General features: G+C 35.8%; 1 protein-coding gene across 1 annotated transcript in view; it reads left to right on the top strand.

The window, feature by feature from the left end:
• Window positions 1-25,610, top strand: part of APPL1 (adaptor protein, phosphotyrosine interacting with PH domain and leucine zipper 1) — a 32,403-nt gene that overhangs the window by 580 nt on the left and 6,213 nt on the right. The window contains exons 2-21 of the mRNA XM_056336998.1: window positions 4,283-4,381; window positions 5,444-5,503; window positions 7,455-7,526; window positions 8,334-8,421; window positions 9,960-10,001; window positions 10,802-10,860; window positions 11,345-11,491; window positions 13,017-13,099; window positions 13,198-13,356; window positions 14,658-14,846; window positions 15,337-15,379; window positions 17,223-17,279; window positions 19,053-19,144; window positions 19,724-19,906; window positions 22,210-22,259; window positions 22,647-22,821; window positions 22,928-22,964; window positions 24,379-24,525; window positions 24,780-24,830; window positions 25,182-25,271. Coding sequence (XP_056192973.1) covers window positions 4,283-4,381; window positions 5,444-5,503; window positions 7,455-7,526; window positions 8,334-8,421; window positions 9,960-10,001; window positions 10,802-10,860; window positions 11,345-11,491; window positions 13,017-13,099; window positions 13,198-13,356; window positions 14,658-14,846; window positions 15,337-15,379; window positions 17,223-17,279; window positions 19,053-19,144; window positions 19,724-19,906; window positions 22,210-22,259; window positions 22,647-22,821; window positions 22,928-22,964; window positions 24,379-24,525; window positions 24,780-24,830; window positions 25,182-25,271 — 1,923 coding nt within the window. The remainder of the gene's footprint in view (window positions 1-4,282; window positions 4,382-5,443; window positions 5,504-7,454; window positions 7,527-8,333; window positions 8,422-9,959; window positions 10,002-10,801; window positions 10,861-11,344; window positions 11,492-13,016; window positions 13,100-13,197; window positions 13,357-14,657; window positions 14,847-15,336; window positions 15,380-17,222; window positions 17,280-19,052; window positions 19,145-19,723; window positions 19,907-22,209; window positions 22,260-22,646; window positions 22,822-22,927; window positions 22,965-24,378; window positions 24,526-24,779; window positions 24,831-25,181; window positions 25,272-25,610) is intronic.

The following is a 25,610-nucleotide window of genomic DNA, read 5'->3' as shown; positions in this document are numbered from 1 at the left end:
GGGCGTCAGGGTAGTAGCTTGCATTGACTCCCTTACCTCCCCACCCCCGCATTTATATTCATGGTATGTTTTGGAGACCTCGTGTTGACAAAACCCGTCTTCACTTCTCAAGATTTTTTCTTATCTTTGTTTTCTATTAAAAAAGCATTTAATAGACATGTTCAGTAGATACGTGTGAGAAGCAGTTACTGGATGAGGTTATCGTGGTGGTTGTTAATGCTGTGGGTAGGTGGGAAACGCGTGGTATTGGGAGGCTTTTAATTGCTCTGATGTCTTCCATTTCTGCTGCTTGACCTTTGCCGGTTATGCCATATATTGCATTGGCATTTCTTTCATACTACTATTAAGCAGGACATGCTTTATTCAGTTGCACTGGTTTCTCTTGCTGGCAGCAACAACAGCAAGTATTTTGTTCTGCTCTTCCTACATGTGAAAAAAACCCCCCACAAACACAACAAAAAACCAAAAACCCCAACTTGCAATATATTTTCTTTTATTGCAGCCTTTTGAATGAAGACCATTGCTTTGCTGCATTGTTTATGTAGATAAGCAAGACTTCCTGACTTCCTGTATTGTAATAGCATATACATTGGTAGTTTTGATTCCTCAACCACAGGAAGATAAACTTTTACTCACTTACTAGGGGATTTTAATCCCTAAAATGACAACCATTTAACAAATCTACATCAAGTGGAGGGACAACTTAGAATAGGCAACAGAAGGCCATGCAGAAGGTGTGTCATTGCTTTCTGAAGGACAGTGCTCCATACAGCTCAAGTACTAGATGTTAGGTGAGATCTAGCCTGTAGTATGATCTCTGGCCCAGAGGCTAAACCTGACATACTCTCATGAAGAGGAACATTTTTTGAAAGTGTTAAAATAATAGTAATTTAACAAAATTATCCGTTGAAGGTCTGTTCTCATTATATGAAAGTCATAACTAATCTTATTTATATGAAATGTCAAATGTAAAATAAACTTCAGATCTCTAAGAAGTGGGATGTAGAGGGTTTTTCCCCCAAGTGCTTAAGACTGGAGTGTCATATGGGAAACCTGCTAAAAAGTTACATACTGGAATATAATAATAAATTCTAGAATCTTCCATTTGAGGTTACTTGTGATACAGACTAGCAAAGCCTAACCCAGCCCAGTGAGTTTGATGTGCTTAAACTATTAGATTTGCCAGTATCTTCATCCATTTCAGGTACAATATTTTACATCTTTCAGTCAGCCTGGTATTTCAGGTGAATTTTCCCTAACCACTTCTTTGAAGAACGTGATGAGGACTCTCTAGTTTTCTATTATATTAGTTAATTTCTGTTATTTTGAAATCAGTGCAATGAAAATGGCAACAAACTTGGCTTGAAGAAAGACCAAACCTTGCTTTCTTTAGGAGTTACCATGACTTTGATTGATGTGTTCATGCTATAATATTGAAAAAGATCATCAGCCTAGTTTGTTGTTTAGTGCTGAACTATGGAATGAAGTTTTGCACCTTTAGACATGTTGCAGACATTAACTTTAGATGTGTAAACATCGTATCAGACTTTGCATCTGAGGGAAGGAAAGACTTTTCTAAAATGGCAAACCCCATTCATTTCCTCTTGTTGCAGGATAAAAATCTAACCACTGTGTTTTTAGACACAAACCAAATGCCCAGTTTACATTGTCTTTTGCTATGCAAAGCAGGGCAATTTTAATACTAACTTAGATGTATATTACACACATACTCAGTGTTTATATATATATTTAGAGAGAGTTTCTGCTCAGACATATTTACATTCCCAAAGCATTGCACAGTAAAAACGCCAAGAGACTTCATAGCACAGGCTGTATCTCGTGTCACTTGCAGTACCATACACACGATGACACAGAATGCTTAACAGTTCACTGACATTAACTAGGTCATTTCTTTGTGCAGGTTATCACTGGTAGTTTCTAGTGTACCTGCTGATATACGTGGGTTGAAGGCATCTTAAAGAACATGCAAAATTATGTAAAGTTTTACTAGAAACATGAGTAAACAATTACTCTAATCTTTTGATAAGCAATAGTCTGCCATAACTTGTTTACAGTTCAGGTTATTTTCTTTCCATCAGTGTCATACAGTGTCAGTTTGAAGTCCAGACATCAATAATTGATATTTTTACAAGAAAACACAGGAGTGTTTTTATTCTACAGTATTCAGTTTTAAAGAGTAAGCATAATCCGGAAGCCTTACATTATGTTCCTTTAAAATTACAAGTTTGGGTTTATTTATGTTCAGGTTTATTAATGTTCGGGTTTAAAGGTCATGAGTACATAATTCAGTGGTTATGGTACTATGTAATTTTTCCTTTTGCATTCTTTCATGTATGTCTACTTCAATGGGAGTGTCACAGCTATTAAGATGACACAACATGTTGCCACACCTTGCAAATGTTTGAGTTCTCCCCCTCTTTCCTCCTCTACCCTTCTTTTCCCCTTGTTGTGTAAACTAGAACCACCATTATAGTTATTTATTGTGGTGTTGATGATGTTTGATTATATTTTTTTATATTTAAGTATCCTGTAGGCATTATATGGTATGATTCTGAGACAGCCAGACGTCTAATTCAAGTTAAATAATTTCACGTCAAAAGGATGGTCAAATAATATACTTTGTACAGGTTTAGTATGTACTCCTTGATTATCATTAAAAGCAGAAAATCAGAAAATAGCTGAAAAAGATCTCCATGGGTCAAGGGGAGACGGGCTAAAGCCTAAGTCATTTTAAGATAAGTCTTCAACATAGCAAGAACTCCTAATAATAAATGCCAATAATTCATGTGTAGTGTGATCCAGTCTTTTTTGCTAATCTCATCAGAGAGGTTTTCCTGATGTCCAGATTTCTTGTGTCAGTCTTTCATTCTTTTCCTAGGTCCCATAAGTTCCTTCCCGTCCTCTTCAAAGAAACTATAGTTATTTAGCTTAGGGAAGACTTAAGAAAGAGAATTTTCAATTTTAAGTGTTTAACAATCATAATTTTGGGGGAAAAAACAGTTACATAATGATTCTTTTGATTTTCTGTCTGGATGTAAACTTAGCAAGAGGACTTTGTTTTTAGGTTTATACTAAAATGCTAGAGTTAAAGGGTTTATGTTGTGGGTCTTGCAAGCAATATTCCTGTTTCTACATCCAAGCCTCCCAAACAGTATTTTAGATGGGGAAAAGCAAATGTAGCCTGTGCAGAATTATAGGTACATTCTCTGCTCTGAGGAGCAACACTGCTTCCAAATGCAGAAAGGATGCAAGAACAGAGTCAGCATCTCATTTAAGCCTAAGGGCAAATTAGGCCTGAGCAAGCTGATTGCCTTCTCACTCAGTCATTTCACAGGGAAGAGCAGTGGATGTCAGTTACCTTGACTTAAGCAAGGATTCTGACATGCTCTCTGATAACATTCTTCTGGCCAGAATGGAGAGGTGTGGACTGTGACCTGGATGGAAAAACTGGCTGGAGAGTTGGGCTTAAGGAGTAGTGACCAGTGTTTTGAAGTCTGATAGGTAGACAGTTGATAAAGAGGGTTTTTTTCAGGTGGATACTGTTAAGCACCTTCATCAGTGGTGCTGGCAGTGCAGTAGGATGCATAGTCATCATGCTTGTGGGTGACACCAGCTAAGGAACTGGCTGACAAACTGGGGTAAGGATAAAAGGATGGATCTTCTCACTGCCTTTCACGGTGGAGTGGTGAGGGGGAGGAATAGCTATCTTATGGGCAAGGTCTAAGTTGTACTGGTTTGGTTTGGCTTTTAGTTCCTCGGCCATTTGATCACAGAAGTTACATGTTACTGCACAGGTGAATTACAGGTCCAAGCACAGGCAGCAGCTGTCTTTATGCAGGGTGAGTAGTATTAGAAAGTCACAGGCTTTGTTTTGATCTCGCTGCAGAAGAAATGTATGCACCTGGCATGCTATTTAATACCAGTCGTGTTTAGCTTTTTCCTTAGGGATATACCATAGTGGGTCCAGTAGTTGCCCACAATTCCAGCTTTTTTATACACTTAGGCATCTCCCTTTGTCGTTTCCTCTCTGAAAATGTACTCATATTGACCTGGAGAAAGACTGACAGTAGGAATGAGGCTGAGTATCTTTAAGATTCACTGGCATGCAACCGGTATCATTCCTGTAAATAGTGTCGGAGGGTTTATAAACTTTCCAGTAAGGAAATCTGAAACAATGCTATTTAACTTTGAAATTCTGTTACATTTAAATGCTACTTTTCTAACTTGACATGTTAGTATTTTGGCTGTTTAATTTTTACAGACCCGATCTTTGCTGGGAGTATTTGAAGAAGATGCTGCTGCAATTTCCAATTACATCAATCAGTTATTTCAAGCCATGCACAGAATATATGATGCACAGGTAGTATTAATGAAATCCTTGAATACATTATAAAGCGTGCCTCTTGCTCTTTTTGAAATTATTATATACAGTATTTTTAAAAAACTTCCACATTGTTTAAATGTGTGTATGTTTAAATGAAATAAAACCAGAATTAGATGATTGTTTTTCTGCATGATAAGTTGTGAAAAAGACTAAATTTTTTTTATTTCTTCTTTTGCAACATATTTTCTTATGACAAGTAAAATGATTTTCTGGTCTTCTAGTAATTCTATCTTATTTCTTGAGTTTTTCTTATAGTGATCTTAGCATGTATGATAATAAGTACCAAGTGGGAGATAATCTTCTACATGTTTCATTCATCATTTATAAGTAACTGCACTTTTAAGCTAAAGGCAAATCTATTTTGTGAGTTTTTCTGAACAATTGAGTTCATGGCCATCGTTAATTTGTATATACTTGAGCTGTTTGACTTTTTTCCTGATTTATTACTCTTGCTTTTCGTATTTTTATTTTACTGTTGTTTTTACTTTAATGACTACTATATTTATTCTAGGTTTATTGCTGCGTAGTTTTATTTTACTGCCTTTCTGTTTAGCTTTTGATTTCTGTGCTTTCTCCTGCAACTACATGGTGAAAGATGTTGTTCTGTACCATCGGCTAATTAGGGCCTGTCTGTGTACAAGTACAGAGCAGTTTGTAACCAGGTGGTATTGAGGTTCATCATAACCTTTTCTTTCCCCTGCAGACAACAAATTCCCAGTACTCAGTAACTAGGGCAGGTAGTTCGAAATAATTAAATGCAAATATGCACTGATTAACGTGAAAAATACAGAAATCAGTACAGATAGTACAGGCTGTGAACTTGGTATTTGTAAACACTGATTACCTGTAACTCAAAAATGTTAGAGAAGTGGAAGGGCAGCATGCTTAAGTTTTCTGACAACCTGTGGTCAGATTTTAAGTTCCAAGTCTGTGATAGTTTCTTCTTCAAATACGTGATTTTTTAAAAATATTAATTTAAATTAAAAAGTACTAAGCTTGGTTTTGTGTTGTGTGTGTGTTTGGTTTTTTTTTAATCAGAATGAATTAAGTGCAGCAACTCATCTGACTTCAAAGCTTCTGAAGGAATATGAGAAACAGGTACTGTGTAACTCATTGTTGTCTTTGTGCGGTCAGGACTATGTACTTTTTTAGTCTTTTTATCTCCCAGAGCGCGGTACAGAATGTATTTAGGTTTGTTCCAGATAAAATGAACTGCTGTGGCTGGTGGCTCAAATCTTTGCCAAAAGAATCTATTTTAGTTCTTCCAAATAAAACAGAATGAAGTTTCTCTTACCATGACGAATAGTAGTAAGTTCTGAAATATTTTACTTTTGGATCAGTGTTTTGGAGGTTGCTTAGGGGGGTGTGTGGTGTTTTGTTTCTGTTTTATAAACCTGTTGACTTTTAAGTGCTTTCATTTTACTAGTCACAATGAGAAGCAATTGCATAGCAGTCTCCATTTAACAACAATAATTTACTCTTATTGTGAAAATAATTCCATCTCTGAAAGTGCAGATTGTGGAATCCATAACTTTCTCCACTAGTAGCCTATACTATATTCCCTATTTGTAGCTATGCTGCTGGAACTCCTTTTCTGAGATGCAAGTTAAAAGCAAAAATTTGCTTATTGTAAGGAGGCTGGCGCTCCCTATCTTCCACCTAATGAGGTGAACTGGAACAAGTACTATTTACGAATTATTTTGGTTTGGTGAGTCTTTCTAGAGGGGTGAGATGACACTTTATTTTTCCTTTGTTAATTGTTACTAACAAATAGGTGTAATACAGGTAGGATCAAAACAGCAATGGTGCTGATTCAAAAGAATAGTGAATATTCATATGTGCAGTAGTCCTGTTAGGAAGAGATGGAGTGTCTTTTATTATTTTTTTTTTAAAAAAGTTTTTTATTTCTAATGACAGACTAGAAATCTGGAAATGCTGCCTGAGATGTGTGTGCACACTGAATTATAGCAGGAATTAAATTATTTCTGCTTTTTTCTTTTTTTTAAAGTAGCTGCAGTATTGTCACTTGAATTGTTTTAACATTGTTGATACAATACCAAATTGACTTTAATGACAAAGCTATTTAATGAATTGCACTGTTTCTGCCATTTTCTAACAAAAATACAGTATCTGCAAAATCAAGATGAAAAGAACTAGCTTCAGATTAGAAGAATTAGGGCAAGATACCCTTATTCATTAGCAGTTATGGATATCAAAATATACATCAAATGTCTCAAATGTCCTTATTTAAATTACAGTGTTACATTTGTTGAAAAGAAGGAGGGGGGAGTCTAATAAACTGGAAGGAGGTCCTCAAAATTTTTAATAAAGAAGTTCAGGGTTTTTTTTGTATTTCCAAGTGGTTTATGTATAGCTGCTGAGAATTAAAAAAAGAATTAAATTAACATTGGATCTTTTAACTTATTTTTCTGATTTGTCTCCTTTGGACTGCTTTTCCCAGTCAGGAGATTAGCTTAAAAATACACAAATAATGTTTTAACTCACTTATTTCTTTTTCAGTTACTATTTCAGTCATACTTTTGCCTCCATCAGGGCATTATGGAAGTAAACTCCTTTGGGTGGAAGAAAGTTTCAGATGAAAATGTCACATAATTTAGGAGCTAGAAATTTAAGACAAACACCATATATTACTTAATTTTGGTAACTTTAAAATAATTTGCAAAGCTGGTAAAAGTCTTCATAGATGTCAAGCCTGCATCTTTCCTGATTTTTTTGAAGTAAAGCCTGTTAATCTACAAAATAATTAATTAATCTATTCTTTAAATAGTTGTGGTTTTTTTTTTTTAAATGAGAACTGTTTATTACTTTCCCTCACACACACACACAAGTATTCCTTCTTTGCAGGGCAGTAAAGAAGTGCTTCAGTGTGTCTTAATTGTAAAATATCTTAAAATAATATATATATATTTTATAAAAATAAAATAATAATAGGAATACCTAATACATTCATAGACATGATTATATGATTAATACAGTTTTGTGAATGGCAGAAAACACTGAGAACGTGCCTCCTTTTATTTTCTTTTAGCGTTTTCCACTAGGGGGAGATGACGAAGTTATGACTTCCACTCTACAGCAATTTGCGAAAGTGATTGATGAGGCAAGTGCTTGTATTTGTTTCATTTCCTTTGCTACTGTTGTCATGTACAGACTTCAACTTGCTTAATTATTCCAGTCTTATTTTAAGATGGGAGGTACAGAAATGGCTTTCTTCTGTCAGTAAGGTAACGGTTGTATATTGCAGCACATACTTGAAGTTAGATAACCTGAAGATAATCAGTTCAGCAAACTGAGGATACATTGTTGAGAAAGTATGTGGTTTCACTTACTGTACATATAAACAAAAACATTACAGAATGGCAGTTAGAAACTATTATTTCATGAATGTGTTTTTATTGCCTGATTTTAGATACCTGACAAGGGAACCTCCTGCTGTCTGTATTAGAGACAGAGACTGGCTCTTACGAAGGACAACTTTGCACCATTAAGATCTGAATCAGGATCTTTTCTGCGATCCCTCTCCTCGCTTTAGCACTACCTAAACGGCATTTGGGGAGGGAGAGCACATTTGTTCTACCTCTGTAACCAGTGAAGGATGAGCTGTGATGTACCTGGAGAAATAAACTGACTAGTCATTAGAATGTATGACATCATCTCCTGACATGTTCCAGTGACTTGGAATAAAGTTGGAAAAGCAGGGACAAATAGTAACCTCTATAAAGGTCTTCTATAAAAAGGTAGTGATAAGATCAGGAACCTAGAAAAGAATAGCTGCGAAAAAATGAATGTGCAAAATTAACGTTTGAGTTGTACATGTCATCTTTGAGCAAAATTCATGTCAACCCCTCCTGAACTGGTTTAGTCTCAGTGCTGTCTTCGTAAAATTTCCTTCTTTTGTCTTCTACAGCTCAGCTCTTGCCATGCAGTACTTTCAACTCAACTTGCGGATGCAATGATGTTTCCTATTACCCAGTTTAAAGAAAGGGATCTAAAAGGTAGAGTGCTCAAACAAATACTGTTTTTATCAACAGCAGTAATAACAAAGACATAGTATTTAATTTCCATAACTCTTGTTTCGCTAAATAGAATGCGCCACTTATTTTTCAGCTCTCAAAAGTATGCATCTCCCAATCTGTAAAAAAATGTAAGTTACTTCTATTCATGAGAGTATTACAGCTGAAGAACTTAACACTATTACTGTTTCAACAAAGTTATTACTTGTGTTTCATCTGTTGAAGATGAAAATTTTGAAGTTATTGTGAACATTAGGAAAGAATAGTTTTCCGATAATTTGCGTGTTTAGGAAATATTTATATATATTACCATAACATCAATATAATGGCTGGACTGAACTCAAAAGGCAAAGTGCCAAAGTTGTAGTACTTACTTTACTATTAAGATTTAGTAAGGTGGTTCTTCAGCCCTGCTGGTAATATAGGTCGCTTCTTATATGCAGGCATAAGGTGCTTCTAACTTCTTTTTTTTGTGTAATGATTCTAGCTTATTCTGCCTTGTCTGAAATGATTATGATAGATTTTACTTGAATGCTAACGTGAATAGACTGGTGTGGCAAACATGCTTCAAATATAAATGAAAAGAGTTAAAATCAAAATAACTTAAATCCCTAATGTTAACATCCTGGACCGGGTATACCTTAACGTATGAACATTCTAAGTCTAAATTGAAATAAAAAGTAGAATCTTCTGTAAGTCTTCTAGCTCTTTATGAATCTTGGAAGATACTGATTTGGCAGTGGTTTGTTGCAAAATTATGGATTAAATAGATTATGGTTTTTGAGCAAAGTAGCATGAGTATCTCAAGCCTAGTATTACTGCTCAGAACATGGAAAAATCTGTTAGTATTTACTAAAGAAGTATCCCCAAGGCAATAATTGCCAAGTGTTAAATTTTCCAATGGGAAGTTTTTAACCACCAGCTGACGTAGTACTTTAATGATACTATGCTTCACCATGGACTTCATAGGCACTTTCTGTAAAGCTTTTCCATGCCCTTTTGTCTTTGCTTTACCATAAAGTTGAACGTGGCTCTCTGCTTGTTTATGTTGTAATAAGACACAAACCCACAGGCAAGATCAGAACAAGTGCTAAGTATTGTACTGTTTTCCGTTCCCTGACACAGGAGACTAAATAACCTAGAACATGACTAATTTTAGGTAGAGGGAATCACAATCTGAGGCTTTCCTTTGATCCAAGGATACTTGCTAGTCTCCTGTGTTTCCGCTTCCCCAACTCAGACCAGAACTATAGGTGATGGGTTTGTATTGACAATGTCTTTCAAAGTCTTTTGAAAAGAAGTTCCTCTTCAACTTACTGGAGTGCGTATCTTTTTTGATAAGTTGGTCAGCCACAAAAATGATACTCGGGCTCTAAGTAAGAGCAGATTTTCCTGGTAAATCAGTATGGTAAAAGGTGTGTACTACAACTGTTCAGCAGTGAAACGTTGCATGAGAAACCTTAATATATAAAAGTTATGTTAATAATAACTTATTTAAATGGCAATATGTTGTTTTGTAGAGATACTAACTCTAAAAGAAGTTTTCCAAATTGCAAGCAATGGTAAGTGTAAAATACTTAATATTACAGATATTACAAGACGACAGTGTTCTTGTAGATTATTTACTCAGTAAACCATGACGGTATTTGCAAGGCTTAAAGTGACTAACTAAGGTGTAGCTTTTTTCAGTGTCACCCAGCTTTCCTTGGTTCACTTGTAAATCCTTGCTTTTTGTCCTGAAGTGTTAAGGCAAATTGACAGTATTTTTTACAATACTTAGGGTGTATATATTATTATTAAATAATGTAGAATTGTGCTGTCAAATTAATGAAAGTAGTAAGGTGCTAGGTTACTTTTTACAGTCAGGACTGGATTAATAAAAAAAATTTACCTCCCTAAAATTAGTTTGATAGCTCTCTTCCCTATTGTCAGGAGTTACTTCTTTAAGCTAGCTCTACTATATCCTTGCAGAGAACATATTCTTCAAGTAAGGAGTAAGTAAGGAGTCTGCTTCTCAATGTAAATTGCTTCATTGCTTTGGGAGCAAAAAAGATTAGATACAGGTTTTCATAATGGAAAGTTGTCTTTACTTAGAGAAAGTTTCTGTCTTTGAAGAATATTACATTTAGGGAATTTTGTAACCATTTGGCCATATTTGCGTCTGGTTATAACTTTTCTTCAGCCCAAGTATTTGTGACGGTGAAGTAGTTAGAAGCAGGCAAGAGCAATTCTTAAAGATTTTAATACGACAGAACTTTGCATTCAGGTGGCTGTGTAACACACAGTGATATAAAAGGTTTTCTGCTGTTTCGTAAGTCATTAATTTATCAAAATGATCATAAATTCTCTCTTGATTGCTTAGACCATGATGCTGCCATTACCAGATACAGTCGGTTGTCAAAAAGAAGGGAAAATGAAAAGGTTCGTAAAACAAAATACATAATATCAAGATTTTTAGACTAGGTAAGAAATAATTTTCATCTAATATATATTTATGATGGAAGACAATGTATGGCAGATTCCACCTGAAGTTTGATAGTTTGTGTTTTAGCAGTCTAGACAGTTTGCTTCAGAACAGAAAAATGAGTTTCCCCAATATGTGCCTGCCTTGTAACACTGAAAATGCTCTATGAATAAGATTGTGATGCTATATTCAATTTATTTTTGTAAAAAAAAGCCCATACTTTTTGGGGACAAAACAATGCTGTATTTATTTTTCATATGTCTCATGTATAAGTTAGATAAGTGGTATTAGAGGGTAAAATTTGCAGTTGCTGATGATAAAGGGTAGAACGTTACTGTGTTGTGTTTTCCATACTGGCTGTAAAACTGCCCAGAAAGCACATGACGAATACCAACTCTTAAACATTCTTTGTCCCCTCTCCCCCTGTCTGTGTCTCTTTAGATCAAGGCTGAAGTTACAGAAGATGTATATACTTCAAGAAAAAAACAGCATCAGACTATGATGCACTATTTCTGTGCATTAAATAGTCTTCAGTACAAAAAGAAGATTGCTATGCTAGAACCCTTGTTGGGATACATGCAAGCTCAGGTAATTTCAGATTCTGAAAGCTGTAGGTCTGAAAGAAGATGTAGAAGTACTTCATGAAGGTTGACATACTGAAAACCATTGCAAGACCTCTTTTGCAGTCCAAGGAAGAAAATGGAGAAAAAGACACACCCTGATATTCGTCCTCATGGTTGTCATAGCTACTGCTGTGAACATTGTCATTAGCTAGTGCTAATAATTTTCCACTCAGTAGATGAACCTCATCGTGATACACCCTCACTCCCATTGGAGAATCTTTTAGGGAAGTGTGGGTGACAAACACAAGGGTCTAATTCTACCCCAAAACCCAGATGGCTAAATCTAACGCACTGCTTACATTTTCATTGCTGGGTACTTTTTTTCCACTTGATCACTGATGGGAATAGCTGGTTAAAACTTTCATGCGTGCCAGCCCACATGGAAGTGTACCTTTTTAGGAAGTAATGTGGAGGCAGTTAAACTCTTCCCTGTGGCAGGTATTCCGAGGTGAGATAATGGTCAAAGTCACAACACTACTGTTTTCATTCAGGGCTGTGGAAGAACTGGAATGCTAAAAGTCATTCTGGCTTGATTTTGTTTAGTATAAATGAGTTCATGATTCGTTTATTTGAGGATGGGTGCAGTAAGCAATACAACTGTGAAAAAGTTCTTAAACTATGAAAAAGAGACTTAATTTGTATTTTCAGAAGTATATCATCAGTATGGTTTTTTTAAAAGGAAAAATGTCAAGACTTCCCAGCATCTGGCACTGCCGCAGTGTCCAGAGTGGAAATTAACTTCTAGATACTCTCTGAAAGCTTTCCGAGTCCAAGAAGAACTCTTGGTTCTTTTTAAAACTTTGCAGCTTGTATTTAAGAACTACACTCTGAATGTTTTTTGTAACAAAGTAGATAATGCAGCCTAATGTGCTGGTGCATTAGTTTTTGCATCGGGTGCAGGTTTTTGCTGAATCTGAGACTGGGAAGGGCATGGCCGTGCCCTGTGGCTTCCTGTTTTGAGATTCCATATGGCTAAACTCAATTGAGATGCTGCAGTTTTTCTGGACCAGTACGGAGTACACTGTTTTTAAGAAATGTATTGTCAGTTGACAGGATCCACAGTTAAGAGCATGGCCACGGACAAGTACTCACAGGTTTCCCCTCTCTTATGCACCCCAAATAACCCCACCCATAACACCACAGTCAGCAGGCTGATGGGCTTGCAAAAGCGTAGAGAGTGGGGATCACAAAAAGACAAAACCTTGTTTCTCTCCCAGGGCAGTTTCTGCATTTTTCTTTGTTTCCTCGAGGTGACTTTATGCACGTCCTTTCAACACGATGAAATGCCACTGCAATGTCGGTGTCAGCCTTCACTTGCAGACAGAAACATGCATTCTGCTCCTTTTATTTAGAGGCTTTGGTGGGAATGAGGGTTGACAAGATTTCTCTGAGAAACTTTTTAGCTCCTGTGGTTTAATCTGTTAATTGTTAATGTAGTTTTATTAATTACTAAATTCTCCCTTTTCTCCTTTTTTTTTTTTTTTTGAAAGATAAGTTTTTTTAAAATGGGCTCAGAAAATCTTACAGAGCAGTTGGAAGAATTTTTGACCAATATTGGCACAAGTGTACAGAAGTAAGTTGTGTTGTTTTGAATCATTATCAAGACATTTATTGTTTATGTTTCTACTTATTAATATATTATTTTTGTTAATGACACATTATTTACCTTAGTGTTCGCAGGGAAATGGAGTGTGAAGTAGAAAACATGCAACAAACTATAGAGGACTTGGAAGTGGCTAGTGATCCACTGTATTTGCCTGATCCTGATCCTACGAAATTTCCTGTTCACAGAAATCTAACACGGAAAGCTGGCTATCTCAATGCAAGAAAGTAAGATTAACTTGTTACTTAAAAATCCCAGAATGTTTTATTTTGGGAAAGGAAATCTTAAAAAGTATGCAAGTTTATTTATTTATTATTTTTTTAAGTTAGCCATTCTGAATTTACATAATTGAGTAAGTCACAGGAACTATTCTGCTTCTTTCTTTTGAATCCTTTATTAGTATTCATTTCATTGTTACACTGACATAGTATCATTCAGCTGTAAAACATAGTTATCCTGATTGTAGTCTTTAATTTGCCTGAATTTTCACATCAGAAAGAAAAAGTTAATGAGGGTGTAATTTCACTGGATTGAAATTGGAAAACAAGAAGATTGCAGCTATCAGGATTGTTCTACAAGTATCTGTTAAAGCTTTGGGATTTAGGTTACTAAGAAAATACACCAAGCCTGAGGTAGGCAAGGCAAAACATTCGCGTTTAACCAAAATACACTTTGAATGGCCTTCTCCATTTCATGAGGTAGTCTTTTGTCCACTGGAGGGAGCTGGGAACTTTATTTATTAAAGTCTAGCAGCTGATTTTTAGGGTTACTGAAAATAGATTGCAATGCTGGTTTTTTTTCCCCTGTGATTTATTTAATAAGCTCCAGGGAATTTCTGAAAAAACGTAGATTACTTTTACCACAACAGTTACAGTAATACACTCACTGAATGAGGCATGAATTTCTGTAGTAGAGTACAATTGCAGCACTTAATATTGAACAGAATATCTGAACAAAAAGGGGGGCTAAACTGCAAGTGTTATTGATTTTTGGTTTCAGATTGTTCCTCTTCTGTTATTCTGGGGGAAAAAAAAACCCCAACAAACCAGAACCCAAAAAATGCACAAAAAAACCATAAAACCACCCCCCACCCCCCACATGCTCTAAGCAGAATTTTGGAATCTTGTTGAATGTTACAAAGTACTTAGAAAATTGAAGTATCAGACGTGAGTAAGTTAATTCTTAATGCAGAGTTATTCAAAACTTAGTCTTAACAATCTTAAGTGCAGAGTTCAGAGGTCTTATCAATTATATTGATAATGCATATAATTAAAGCAGTACCGTAAAAGCTGACCATCAAAAACTGAAGTACTTATGCTTTTTTATTCTAAATTGTTTCACATAATTTAAGAACTATTATTGTATGTATTCTTTGTCCAGCAGTAGGTTTAGTATGAAAAAAATGACAGATGGAAAGAGACTAATTTAGCTGTAAAGTTATCTTAAGTGCCCAGGTGGTTTGTTCCAAGTGATGTTCAGCTCAGCCGAACTCCTGATCTACTACTAAGAACTTCTTTTTATCTTTTAGTAAGACAGGGCTGGTATCTTCCAGCTGGGAGAGACAGTTTTACTTCACTCAAGGTGGAAACCTGATGAGCCAGGCGAGAGGTGACGTAGCTGGGGGACTTGTCATGGATATAGACAATTGTTCTGTAATGGCTGTGGACTGTGAAGACAGACGGTACTGCTTTCAGATAACATCTTTTGATGGCAAAAAGTAAGTATTCTTGAATTACTGTTACCTGTAAATAATACTGGAATCACTAAAAGAAAAATGGTCTCCCTTTGGCCAGATTACAGCTTGATAGATTTTGGGGGTATTTAGAAGCAAAATCTGGGACACCTTTTTAACTTTGCAATGTCTGGGCTTTTGTTTATAAGGTCTATAATGTAGCTGAGTTGTATTTCAGAATAAAATTAACATAATACATTTACAATCATGTATTATTGCATTTTGTGAGTGCTGAAGTATTACATGGGCACAATTAGAATTTTGTTCTTTTTCTATTTTCATTTGAAATGAAAGCATAGATTTCTCCACCCCCTCCAGTTAAATGTTGACTGTACTCAGCCTGTGCACAGAATCTTCAGCCTTTCTTAATTTGTTGTGCAGCATACCAATGTGAAGGTGGAGTTTCCTGTCTGAATGTATTTGTGAGGCATTTTAAGTAAGATAAAATTGTCTTTTCCATGCTCTTTTTTTTCAGGTCTTCAATCTTACAGGCAGAAAGTAAAAAAGATTATGAAGAGGTAAGCTTATAGGAGGTTCACATGGAGTCCAGTGATTTTTGTTGCATAGAAGAAATATATTCGTAAAAGCAGTCAGAATGCTCATTTTATGTTCTCTAGGTGGTAAGTGATGAAATTTTAACTGATTCTGTCCATAATGATGGGTTTCAGGAAGTCTGAAAAAATGACTGTGTTAAAATCCTAGAGAAAAAAAAATGCAGTTGTGATTGCTACCAAGTCCTTTCCAGTATTATGGAAGAAAGAAAGGGAAAAAGGAGGTGGGGGAGTGGGAAACACCTACAGCAAAATAGCTAGCAGTAATGGAATTGTGACAAATGTTGCTTCTCCTTCCTGTTCGTGCTTTCCTAACCTTCTTTCTTCCTACCTGCTTGTCAGGAATGGAAAATAAAGGAAGGCTTGGGTTAGGACACAGATAGTGATACAAGCAGTTGAGAAATGAGGAAGAACTGTTTTGGTGGGAAACGTGTTTATACTTCGTGAAAAAGATGAATCGAGTAATGTGAAATAATTTGCTTTTGGACTGCTCTCAAAGCTGCTTGTGGTCACTGTTTCCAAGTAGCTTCTAAGTCTGGTGATGCAGATTTCCTTGCCTGCACAGTGGGTGCGTGCTAGCTCAGAAATACCGATATTCAAACACTGGGGCAGCAAACTTGCAGCATGTATTGATGGGGAAAGGAAATGGGGAAACCCCCTCACCCAACCGGCAGGGATATCTTTTCCCTGCTTTTCCTTTTCTTAGCTGTTAGAATTTGTTTTATTTGGACAGCTTTCTACAGCTTTCTAAAGGTTTGCACGGATTGGCCAAACTGATAGTTTCATTAGATTCGTAGTCTATGAATAGAGTTAGATCTGTTCAGAAACAAAGGAACAGATGTAGTAAGTGATATGAAGTCTTTGTTAATTAAAAAGGTATGCCTGTTTGCATTATTACTCAGTGTAGACTTTTCAATAGGGGTGTGATGGGAAAGAAAATGTTATAGAAGCACTGTTGATTTAAAATATGTTTGGGTAAGTAGCTGGATAATACAGAAAATACAGTACTTTCAGCCTGCATTCAGATTCCTCTGTTATCTTCAGTGTTCCATTGATATGAAATGACCTTTTATGCTATTGCTAAGGTTTTTAGCTGGGCTGTGTCAGGTTGCCCTGGGTTCACCAGCTCTGTTGAAGTTGTATAACAGCCTAACCCTGAAACTTTTTGTCCTCAGATGCCTCAGCAGAGGAAAGGAATTTGTAGTAAGCTTTCACAGCTCAAATTTGTGATTTTCTGGGCTGCAGCTGCTCTGCTGTCTTTTAGGTAGCTCAGGTGACAACCCTAACAATGAGCTGAGGTTCAGTGAAGCAGCACTGGTAGTATGCATGTAATCCAGTTAGTTTTCTCCTTCAGAGAACAGTTGAAAATCAAGGAGCAGGAGCAGATGCCTTTCCATAGCACGGGGAGAAAATAGATTCTAGCTTACAGATGCAAGAAATGGGAAAGTTGCATCAAAGGCAGATGGAATCCTTATTTTGTCTGGAGGAAACAATGTCAGCTGCAGTCACAGAGTAATGGAGTACAGAGAATCCTGATGTTTTTTAATTCCTTAAGAGTCATGGTTTATGCTTATTTTAGTTTTGATCTTTAGTGTGACTAAAATAATTTTATTTTAAAGTAAAATCTGGTACTGTAAGGTGCACTATGCAGACAGTGAATTCAATGACAAGCTGGATGTTATGACAAGCCACCTGAAGTTACAAAGAAAGTAGAAAAAGTGCTGAAACTGCCAACTCAGGTATTCAATCAAGTTTGTTAAAAAAATATGAAAAATTACCTTTTTTTTTTCTTCTTTTCTCTCTTTTTCAGTGGATATGCACCATAAACAACATATCTAAACAGATATATCTAAGTGAAAACCCTGAGGTAACTTTACTAAAATTTATAGTACCAGCAATATGTTAAGATGTAGATATGCACAAAATGAAAAAGCAATCAACTGGATCTAATTGGATAGCATATAATTAAGCTGAGTACTTCCTACATGCCTAATGATAAGGTTTTCATGGTATAAAAGCATACAGCCATTGTCTCCTTCATCTTAATGCTTATATAGAAAGCATTAAAAATATGTGACTTTGTACCAAATACAAACTTTCTGATGCGGTCACGATTCCATATTTGTGTTTTGATTGTGATACTTTGTTACAGATTAATACGACAGATATATGGATGGGCACATTTAATTTCTACTAGAGGGAACTGAAAATCTTATGAATATGAATCTTACAAGTGTAGCAGTTCTGTAGGAAAAACACTTGCACTTCACGGAGGGAGTTATTTGCCTTTTGAAGAGTGGGGAATTGTTTATTTGTTTCATGTAGAGAATTTGGGTAAATAAATGTCAATTGTATGGTTTACATTTGTATTTAGTAAATTCATCTTGATACAAACTTAGGTAGTGATTTTTACTTGCTAAATTAGGGGAACTGGCCCAAACAAAATCAAGTGGTTTATAACAGAGCATTTATCTGCAGTGTTGAAAGTGGAATTGTGTGCTGTGATGTCCCTGCTGAGGTCTGAAACAGGTTACTGGAAAGGAAACTTTCCAGTGATCACATACCAGAGATGAGAACTGTAGATACAGCAGGCAGCTTGTTGAATAATACGGGAATCCATCATTCCGCTACGTAACACCAGGCTCTGGCCAAACGATCGGGAAGATCAAGGTGAAACAGAAAGTGTCATGCCAGTTTTCGCTTCAGGAACTAAATATAACTTTGTAGATAATACGAGTACCTGGCTGACTGTCTCAAGTTAACTATGTAGATGAGAAACAAAATAGTTGTAGTGCAGAACTCAGTTACCTAAAGCACGTGTGATGAATATACAGCTGAGGTTCTGTTTAGTCCTGGCATAAACCGGTACAGCTCCCTGACATCAGTGAAGGTGTGTGCATTTACACCTCAATTATTGGTGCCTTCTCCTCACTTCCCAATGGCTTTGTAGTCATTCTCCTTTTCCAAGTCATACGCTCACACAAAATGTTGCTTCTTCATTGTTTTGTCTTCTGCGCTTTCCCTCTCCGAAAATCCTCTTACCTCAAGGACTTCTGCTGTTGGCTTTACCTTATGAAGGGAAACCATCAACATTAAATACTGATACTTCAGAATTAATGATTTCAATGAAAGATCAAAATTAAATACGTCAACTGTAAATGGCCTGTTACGTGCTGAAATACCATTGTTACATAGTCCTTACTTGATAGTTGCTTATGTCTTGGTGTTTCAGAAACATTTAAGTGTTACCAAATTTAAAGTGAAGAATTTTGAAGCTTCAAGATTTTTAGGTAGTAGTTTGGGACAGCATTTCTCAAAAGAGATTTTTCTTTTTCCTTCATGGCTACATTTGCTTATTTTGTCAGGCTTGTCATTGGGATTTTTCTCTATTGCTGGCCTTTATTAACATTTGCAGTATTATAAAGCAAGTGCATTCATTTAAATTTAGAAATTGAACAGCAGGAAATGTGTTGCAAGTTAGAAGAAAATAGTACAGCTATATCAGTGAAAATTTAGGAATGTAAGATTCTCACAGTTGAGTTTATAACTTCTGCCAGTTGCATATAAATAAAACTAAAATCTTAAAGCTTATTTTGAGGAAGATATTTTCAGTTATTTTTTTCCCATCTGTCTATTGCAGGAAATTGCTGCACGTGTGAATCAGTCAGCTCTGGAGGCTGTTACTCCATCTCCTTCCTTTCAGCAGAGGCATGAGAGCATGCGTCCAGCTGTGTAAGTTAATGAACAGTAGGTCATCTGAAGAGCGCAACTACAAAGAGAATCCTGGATAAAGTTCCAGGGAGGAAAAAAAACCCCACAAACCCAATAAAACTTTCTATGTTCAGAATGAAATCTTTGATAGGCTAGAGGAAAACTTGAACTTGTCTTCCGAGCGTTGTTTAGCATCCATTGTTACAGGTAATCCAGATTTCCAGCTGAGTAGACAGTTTTGTTGGTTGCATCATATGTCTGGTTTGTTGTATGAATTAATAATGAGATTTTTCTTAATGTGCCCAACTCCTGGAAGCAGCAGATTGTTTTAACATCAGTATATAATCACATACAAAATGTAATACAGTCTGATGCCTGATGCATTAATAATTGTAAGTAATAACTTCAACTTACATAAATTCGTCTAGGAACATAGACTCCATTTTTGTTTACTATAACCTGATCACCTTGGGGTTTTTTAGTTTTTGTTTTGTTTGACATCCAAGTTTTGGAATATTGTATTGGTCTCCCGTATGGTTTAACTATCAACAAACCTGAAACTGTTGATATCTTCATTTTTATTTTTTTTTTTTGTTTTAGACAATCTCGTCCTCCTGCAGCTCGTACTAGCAGCACAGGATCACTGGGATCTGAATCAGCAGCTTTATCAGCACTTTCCTTGGATTCACTTGTTGCCCCTGACACTCCTATACAATTTGACATAATATCTCCAGTTAGTGAAGATCTGCCTGGTCAAGCAAAATCTTCAGGGCAGTCGGGCAGGTAGGAAATGTAGAGAGAAGGAAAAAAATTTCTACAGTTATATTAATTTGAGAACAATGTTAGGCTGCAGCTCCAAAGCACACATTGCCTTTGCCCTGACATGTCACAAAATTTGCAGCGGCCTGCAAAGCAAATGATTTTTCAACCTGTTCAATAGTTGTAAAAAAAAAAAAAAAAAAAAAAAAAAGAGGAAAAAAAAAAAAAAGAGGCTTAATTACAGGCCCTAGATTCAAGGTGTAGTTTTCTATTTAGCAGCAGCTTTTCTTGCTTTAACAGCTAATGCTTTTATTTATTGATTTATTTTAATCTTTTGGTTTCACAAAGTATTTTCCTTTCCTATTGCTTGCTCACCCAGCAGCTTGGGTTATTTCCTCTTGGAAACTCAAGAGAAATTTGGTAGCCCTGCCTCCAGGTGATGATGGCATACGATGACACTCTTCTCTAACCTGAAAGGTGAGTGAAAATGATCTAGGCTTCTAGAGTAATCTCATATACAAACAAGTTAAAATTGTCTAAGAGCTCTTCCCAAAACATAAAAATATTTTCACCTACTTGTTTTTTTGTAAACTTCCCACTCAGAAATAATAATAAAGGCCTGTAAATCTGCACTGCGGTTCTGGAACTATATGTACAGAATTCAGACATTAAGAAGCATACTTGCAGATCCAGCTGCTCTTAGCAACAACAAAAAAAGCTAAAAAGCTGAAAACTAATTCACATGACTGTAGTCACAATAACATGTTGTATCCCCCTGCCCTTTCGAAAAATATTTGAATTTTCAGTTGCACCTCACAGATACGTAACAGTTAAGATTATATATAATTATTATTTTTTTTCTTTTGACAGTTTTGTTTTTGTTGGTTGGTGTAGCAGGATAATCAGTTGGCTAGCTAGATCCTTAAGAATCTATTGATTTAAAATAGACTTGAACTGTATTCCACAAAGTGGAAAGGTTAATGCTTCAGCTAAATCCACGTCATCAGTTACAATTTCATTCTAGTAAATCATATTTTTCACAACAGAAATTATATAGAGTTGTGCTTAGTATTTTCAATTAACTATCACTGTCAATAAAGAGCTGCAATGTTTGTACAGATAGGCAATGCACTACCTTGGAAGTATTTATTAAAAAAACCCACACTTTCCTTAGTTTCTGATACTGATGACATATAATTGAATTTTATTTTTGCCTTTTGAGAGACCCTGTGAGATTTTGCATCTAGGGTTCCAGTCTAATGTTAAATGACAAGAAAAGTCTGAGCAATAAAAGATGCTAATAGAAAGGATTTCCCTTTAGTGTATTTACACAGGTGAACATTTAATGGGATGCTTCTTGACTGAATCCATGTTATGTAAACATTGCAGCAATGCCGCCTTGACATCAGTCTAGAACAATTTCATTACTTTAAACCAGACATCTCTTAAAGATTTCACTGATAAAATAAAACTGGCAGTTAATATGACATCACTGAACAAGAGAGATTGACTTTTTTTTTTCTTGGTTCTGAAATTTGCTTTTAGAACACTATTGAGAGGTGACACCTTCCTTAATCCCCTACAAAACCTAATCTGAAGTTTATTGACAATAGTTTTTCGGCTACTAGTTAGGCAGAGAGAAGGGAGGTTTTTCCTCTGTAGAAGTTTTAAATACAGTTTCCCCATTTCCATACTCCTTTCTTTTTTTCAGCATTGTTTTACTGCTTTTGAAAAATGTAACTTGGAAGCCTAGAGTATTTTCACTTTTCGTTGTAATTGATAGCAATTCTGTCTTTGAGAGCCAGAAATAGCCACATTTCTCTTGACCCTCTAGGAGTAAAACCCCAGTGATGTTTTTGAAAAGCTGCATTTGAAACAAAACCAGTGACTTAAGTAAGTAATTCGGCAATGTGAGACAGTGATGAGAAGTGCAGTGCTCCTGCGGAGTACTGAAAGGACTCGCTTTTGGTTGTACTTCCTGAAGCTGTTCTCTGAAATTTCATCCCCTAAATCTATACCTCTTCCAGTATTAACAAGGTTTTGACTTGGGTTTAATTCAGTTATTAAAAAAACACTACGTGAGCAAAACGTTCTATGGCAGCAACAGAGGACAATAATACCTGGTGTTTTTCCCATAATTTGAACCCTTGAATATAGCAATTTATGTCTAACTCCTGATTAAACTGTCCTTATGATTATCATAAATTATCTCTCTAGATTACGAGTCTGTGAAATCATTACATGTGATGCAGCGTGAGACTACTACATTATTCATTTGTGGGTTTTGTAATCTGACTCCTGGTTTAATGTTTTCATTTTTTTAATAGACGCACAAATCCTTTTGGTGAATCTGGAGGCTCAAAATCTGAAACGGAAGGTAAAACAAAAATTTTATTTCAATACAAAATAAAAAATTGAAAAATAATTTTCAAATCCTATTTTCATCGATAGCTTCTCCCTTCTAATTTAACACCAGATGTAGAATGCTTAGTTGCGTTAGCAGTGTAATAGACGAGTTAAGTGAGACTGCTACCTGGAAGTCTGCTCTGAAATTAACCCATTGCATCTTTTGTATTTGTTAAACCAAATGAGAAGATGTGTGTGTGACTTGCTGTTTAGTAACTGTACCTCTAATTCATAAAGTCTGAGCAATCTCTTTCCAAGTTATTAGAAGTTTGGAGTTTTCCTGGCTGCAATCCATCTTGGTTTTGAATGGAAAACCCAAAATGGAGTTCACTTTTTTCAATACTTTCCTTTGTCTTAGATTCAATACTTCATCAGTTATTTATTGTAAGATTTCTTGGCTCTATGGAGGTGAAGTCTGATGAAAGTCCAGATGTTGTTTATGAAACAATGCGTCAGATATTAGCAGCGCGTGCCATCCATAATGTTTTCAGGATGACAGAATCACATTTATTAGTCACTTGTGACTGCCTAAAGTAAGTTTGCTTCCTGACTTTTACTGATGTTTATTTACAGAATGATTTTTTTTTTTCACTTTGGTAAAATTTACTTTCTGATTTGTTTTTAAAAACAAATTTTTAGGTTAATTGATCCACAGACACAAGTTACAAGACTACGAGTAAGTAAATTTACATTTTAAGATAAATAACCAGCAATGTAATTCTTCTGCTTGAAAAGTATTAATAATAATGTTAGCAAAAATCACTGACAGCATGAGATTTCCAGACAAATTTCCACTAAAATTAGGAGACTAAGGCGTACCTTTAAAATCAGACAGAAAAACACTAGCAAATCAGGGTTAAGAGGAGTGATTTCGGGAGGTCAAATGTGCTTGTTAAAATACAATGTTATGTTTTCCTAAGATTTTCAAAATGTGTTTGATTATAAACATGTACATTCTTAGTAGAGAGGTAACATTAAGGTTGATGTCAGATTAGTTCTGAAGTCCAAAAGGGTTTGCTTGGTGTTTGGATGTTTTTTTCGGGTTTTGTTTTGGGTTTTTGTGTTTTTATGTGTAATTGAGGGTGTTGCATCGTTTCTGGTTTTGGGATTTTTTTTTATAATTCTCTATAAAAAATGCGCTTGAAAGAAGTAAGTGGAATTCTTCTTAGGATATCAAATAAGGCCAGCTTAGTTCCTCAGTAATAGCAAAACTCTTCCCACCTTCCCTTCTTTTTCTTTATGGAGAATTTATGGGCTGTCACTTGATTTCTTTGGGGGGGTCTTTTAAAAGCATTCGGTTTTTTGGAGACACTGAACTACTTTCATTTCCATAAAAAGAAATCCGAAGCAAGCAGTGCTTTTTTTCGTTCTTTACCTTTGTGGCATTAAGTTCAAAACTGTCCCAAAGCTGTAAGCTTTTACAGGTGAGAGATGTCACCTGAGTGCACGCCCAGTATTCTAAATGTGTACATTTAAGTTTAGGAAAAACTTACCAGTTTTTAGCAGCTGTAGTAAGGACTTTCAGAACTTAAAAACACCCTTTGGTAAGTCTTAAAAAGATACATTTATTTCTAAGTGCACCCTCTTTTAGGAATAAGAATGCAAAATAGTTTTATTGTATCAAAATAATGAGGATATGTGGGTTTGGTTTTTTTTTTCTCCTTTTATATAATTCAGGAGCATTGAACTAATTGCTCTAAAGGTTTTGGAGAAGTACTGCCTTTACCTGGCACCAAATTCTGAAATCTTAGTTGCAGGTGTAATTTGTATGAATGCTGTCTCTTTAAGGAAAATAAAAAAGAAAAGCAGTGTGTTCACATTTAGGAAGATGACTGAATTGCATTGCAAATGTGGTGCCCTTTTCTTACATGGGGTGTGTCTTTAGTAGTTCCCTTATCTTTTGAATAATTTAATCCCTTGCCTTCTAGTCCACTGTTTGTCTTTTGTGATTACGTATTTGGTCAAGTTGTAACTTCTGGTGTGGTTGTGCATTTATGGTCCTGAAGTAATTAACGTGCAGTATATAGAAACCTCCTACAGAAAATATTTGGAACTACTTTTAATATCTCTGTATTTGATCCTTTTGGCAGTTTCCTTTGCCCAATGTAGTCTTGTATGCTACGCACCAGGAGAATAAGCGCCTTTTTGGATTTGTGCTTAGAACTTCAGGAGGGAGAGTTGAGAGCCGTCAGACTTCCATCTGCTATATATTTGAATCAAATAATGAAGGGGAAAAGGTATTGGTGATGGTTATACTTGTGTCAGTTTTGAACCTGCTGTGGATTCTAAGATGATAGATTGATTCAAGCTGTCTGAGGGATTTCTGGGGGAGAGTATTTTGTTAGTGTACTGAAAAGCAGTTAAACCTGCCAGTCTTAAGTACCTGCAAGTACTTTAGTCGGGTATTATATATAATGTGGGAATCTGGCTTTAATTTAAAAGGCATTTTTATGAGAGTAATTTTGATTATTTCCAATTGTTTTGTGTTTAGATTTGTGACTCTGTTGGACTGGCAAAACAGATAGCTTTTCACGCAGAACTGGTAAGAATCTTTTTGGGGCGAGGTATACTTTTGAATGGAAGGGAGAGAGTATATTTAATATGTGTAATACGATATATTCTGCAAGGTGCTTGTAGATGCAGTAACTGTTGTGGCATACTTGAAGGGATTTATTTTCTAGAATTTAAACCCAAGATAAATAGACTGACCAGTGTCAGTGTGGAACCATATTGAAGATAGGATTCGGCTTGCTACCTGTAAACACACTAGTCCTTTAAAAGAAGAATAATCGAAACAGCGGTATAACAGTTTTGAGCAAACCCATATAAATGGGTAGTATATCAACCCTCTCAGGCTGTTGTTACTTACTTTATTTACATTTTTGCCCTTTAGGATCGAAAAGCATCAGAAAAGCAGAAAGAAATAGACAGAGTCAAAGAGAAACAACAAAAAGAACTGAATAAACAAAAACAAATTGAAAAGGTATATTTCATCATCATTTCTTAATATTCTTTTTTCTACTTGGTTTCTTCTGCAGTTTTTTTACTCCAGGCTCCACTATCATATTCTGTAGTACAAGTTCATAGAACATTATGGAGTTAATTATTAGAAGAATTTCCTGTGCAGATTGTGCAGATTCTGTATAGTAGTCTTTAAAAAGAGCTCTTCTGAGAAGAACCGGAAAATGTCATTATAGGAATCCTTTAGAGCACTGCTTGAAGGACACACCTATCACAGGTGCAAAATAATTTCATTTGCTGACGAGGGCTCAGTGAGGAAGGGGCTGCAGGGCGGGGGCTGTAGAATCAGAGAATTGTTCGG

The sequence above is a fragment of the Falco biarmicus genome, chromosome 4, assembly GCF_023638135.1.
Source record: "Falco biarmicus isolate bFalBia1 chromosome 4, bFalBia1.pri, whole genome shotgun sequence".
Lineage (NCBI taxonomy): Eukaryota > Metazoa > Chordata > Aves > Falconiformes > Falconidae > Falco > Falco biarmicus.
Note: the sequence above shows the minus strand (reverse complement) of the source record. Positions and strands in the feature narration are given on the sequence as shown.